The sequence below is a fragment of the Cyprinodon variegatus genome, unplaced genomic scaffold (genome assembly GCF_000732505.1).
Source record: "Cyprinodon variegatus isolate N-32 unplaced genomic scaffold, C_variegatus-1.0 Scaffold283, whole genome shotgun sequence".
In the NCBI taxonomy this organism is placed as follows: Eukaryota; Metazoa; Chordata; class Actinopteri; order Cyprinodontiformes; family Cyprinodontidae; genus Cyprinodon; species Cyprinodon variegatus.
In genome coordinates this window covers 151,578-153,792 of record NW_015150736.1, presented here as the reverse complement: position 1 = coordinate 153,792, position 2,215 = coordinate 151,578, and the positions used below count along the sequence as shown (strand labels likewise).

Sequence of the window (2,215 nt, the reverse complement as noted above, 5' to 3'; positions counted from 1 at the left end):
TCAACTAGTCTTTCTTTTAACCGCCAATCAGCGCTGGCAGGAATCCGCGGTTACTTCAAGTTGTTGTTTATGTATCTGAAGGACGAGACGTTCAAATCCCACCTGGGGGAACGTCGTATCAACGGCCCACAGGCAGCGGTGTTTTATTCGCGCCGTTAGCATCTCTATCTCATCTCTGCAATTCAGTTAGCATTCGCTTTTAGCCGAGGTCGGCTCCTTCTTGTAAACTGCCGACCGTTTGCGTTAAGCTCTACCTGCTAACGCATCTCATTTAGCTAAGCTGCTTCTAGGTTATTAAAGGGATGCCGATGGTACTGCGGTCCAGGCGGTCGGTCCTTGGTGGCCGGCGGGGTGGGGTCGAGTTACAGGCGACGCCGACCCGCCCGCAGCAGAGACGGGATTACGAGGTGGGTACTTTTATTACTCAGTCTTTCCGCCGCCTCCTCTTCCTCCGCTGCTGAGAACTACAGAAACAGGAGGACTGTCGGCCACGTAGCTCGCTAGCGACAGCAACGTTAGTAGCCGCTACTTTGGCATTATCTTAGCTTTTTTATTTATTTTTTAACGTGAGTTATGTTCATCTAACTGATGCCAGCTACATTAATTAAATATTTACGTTAAAATTATTTTTTTTTCACTTTAGTTTACGTAAAGCGGTTAGCGTAAATTGCTACAGTCCAAACTCATTAGCCGTACAGTACCGTAATATGGTGAGTTTTTTTTTTTTTTTTTTTTTAAGTTAAGCGGTAGTTTTTCCTTATAACTGTATCAGTGCTGTCACTAACTTTTATTATTGACTTAGTCTCAAGCAGCACCAGGCTGTAAGTATGACGCTGTGGACTAATATAGAGTATATTGGCTGCTTTTTTTCTCCCCATTAACTGATTATAATCCATCGGTTTTTTTCTGCTAGGAAACCGATGAGTCTGAGCCTGAGGCCATCCCGAGGCCATTGATGGAGAAACGTGAGGCAGAGCTGGAAGAGGACGCTGCAGAGGCTGATCCAAAGGTAGGAGCCGCTGGGGGGCCAAGGATTGGCTCCCATGGCTGTCAGGGAGATGCTGTTTTAAAGGGATATAATGGGAGGAAAGCAGAGCAGTGTCTGGGTGTTAGCTGGCTTTTTATTTGCAGAGACCTGCGCTGAAACAATCCAGGCTTTGTAACCTGGTCTGTAGCTCTGCAGCAGCAGCTGGTAGTCATTAACAGGAAATGTAGTAATGTTAGAGCGGAAGTGTTTTTATCTGCATTCTGTTTGGATTTTAAACCGATTTTAATGTTGAACCAAAGAGTTGATTGTTCTGCTGTGTGGAACAGCTTTAGCTGTGAAAACAGCTACTTTCTCTATATGCAGGTACATTGAAATAAATAAGGAAAGTACTTAAGAAACCCAGGTCAAAATTGCATGTTGTGTTATTCAGTTCATTCTGATTTAAAGCTTACAGTTCAGTTGATTTTATTTCTATAGCATCAATTCACAACATGTCATCTCAGAGCATTTTACAGAGACAGCAGTTTTCACTTTCATTGTCATTGACTCTATAGCAATCCCTCACATTGAGCAAGCATGCAGCAGCATCAGAGGAAAAACTTTATTTTAACAGGAAGTAATCTCCAGTAGAACCAGGCTCAATGTAATGGGGAGATAGAATCAGGTGTAGAAAGGAACTTAAAGCACTGATCTATAAGTGTTCTTTTGTGTGTTAGAAAAAGAAACAGTTAACTAACTCTATCCAAAGGGTGGCTCTGTCTATGACAGAAACAGTTAAGCAGACAAGCTCGGAGCCAGTGGTGAAGTCCAAGAAAGAGAACACATCCAGTTAAGTCACAGGAAAGGTTGAGCCCATAGCTATATCTAGGAGAGAAACAGGACTGGCAGCAGTGTTGATGGCAGCAGCACAGCTGATATATCTCTCTGTGATGATGTCACAGCCATACTGGAACAGACCAGATGAAGCTACTATGATGAGAAAAAGCAGTGGGAGCATAAAGTTATGGGTCGAATGAGCAAATACTGCAGAATGGGAGACTATAGATATTATGAAGTAGAATGATGAAAAAGGGGTCCCTATGACCTCCAGCAGTCTAAGCTTATAGCAGCATACCTATATAGTTCAGCATAATCTGAGCCACTCTAACTATACGCTTTATCAAAAAGGAAAGTTTTAAGCCTAGTCTTAAGAGTAGACAGGGTGTCTGCCTCACGGACTAAAACTGG

At 43.3% G+C, this 2,215-nt stretch overlaps 1 protein-coding gene across 3 annotated transcripts in view; it reads left to right on the top strand.

Moving 5' to 3' along the window:
• Positions 1-27: 27 nt before the first annotated feature.
• The window catches only part of LOC107090162 (phospholipase D3-like), a 16,617-nt gene continuing 14,429 nt past the window's right edge, over positions 28-2,215 (top strand). Inside the window, exons 1-2 of one of the 3 annotated variants that reach the window (XM_015383393.1) lie at positions 28-407; positions 914-1,009. In XM_015383393.1, the coding sequence (XP_015238879.1) occupies positions 303-407; positions 914-1,009 (201 nt within the window). In that variant the 5' untranslated portion in view covers positions 28-302. Of the gene's footprint in view, positions 408-520; positions 711-774; positions 822-913; positions 1,010-2,215 lie in introns of those variants that run through there. The other 2 variants (XM_015383394.1, XM_015383395.1) reach the window with 2 other exon arrangements.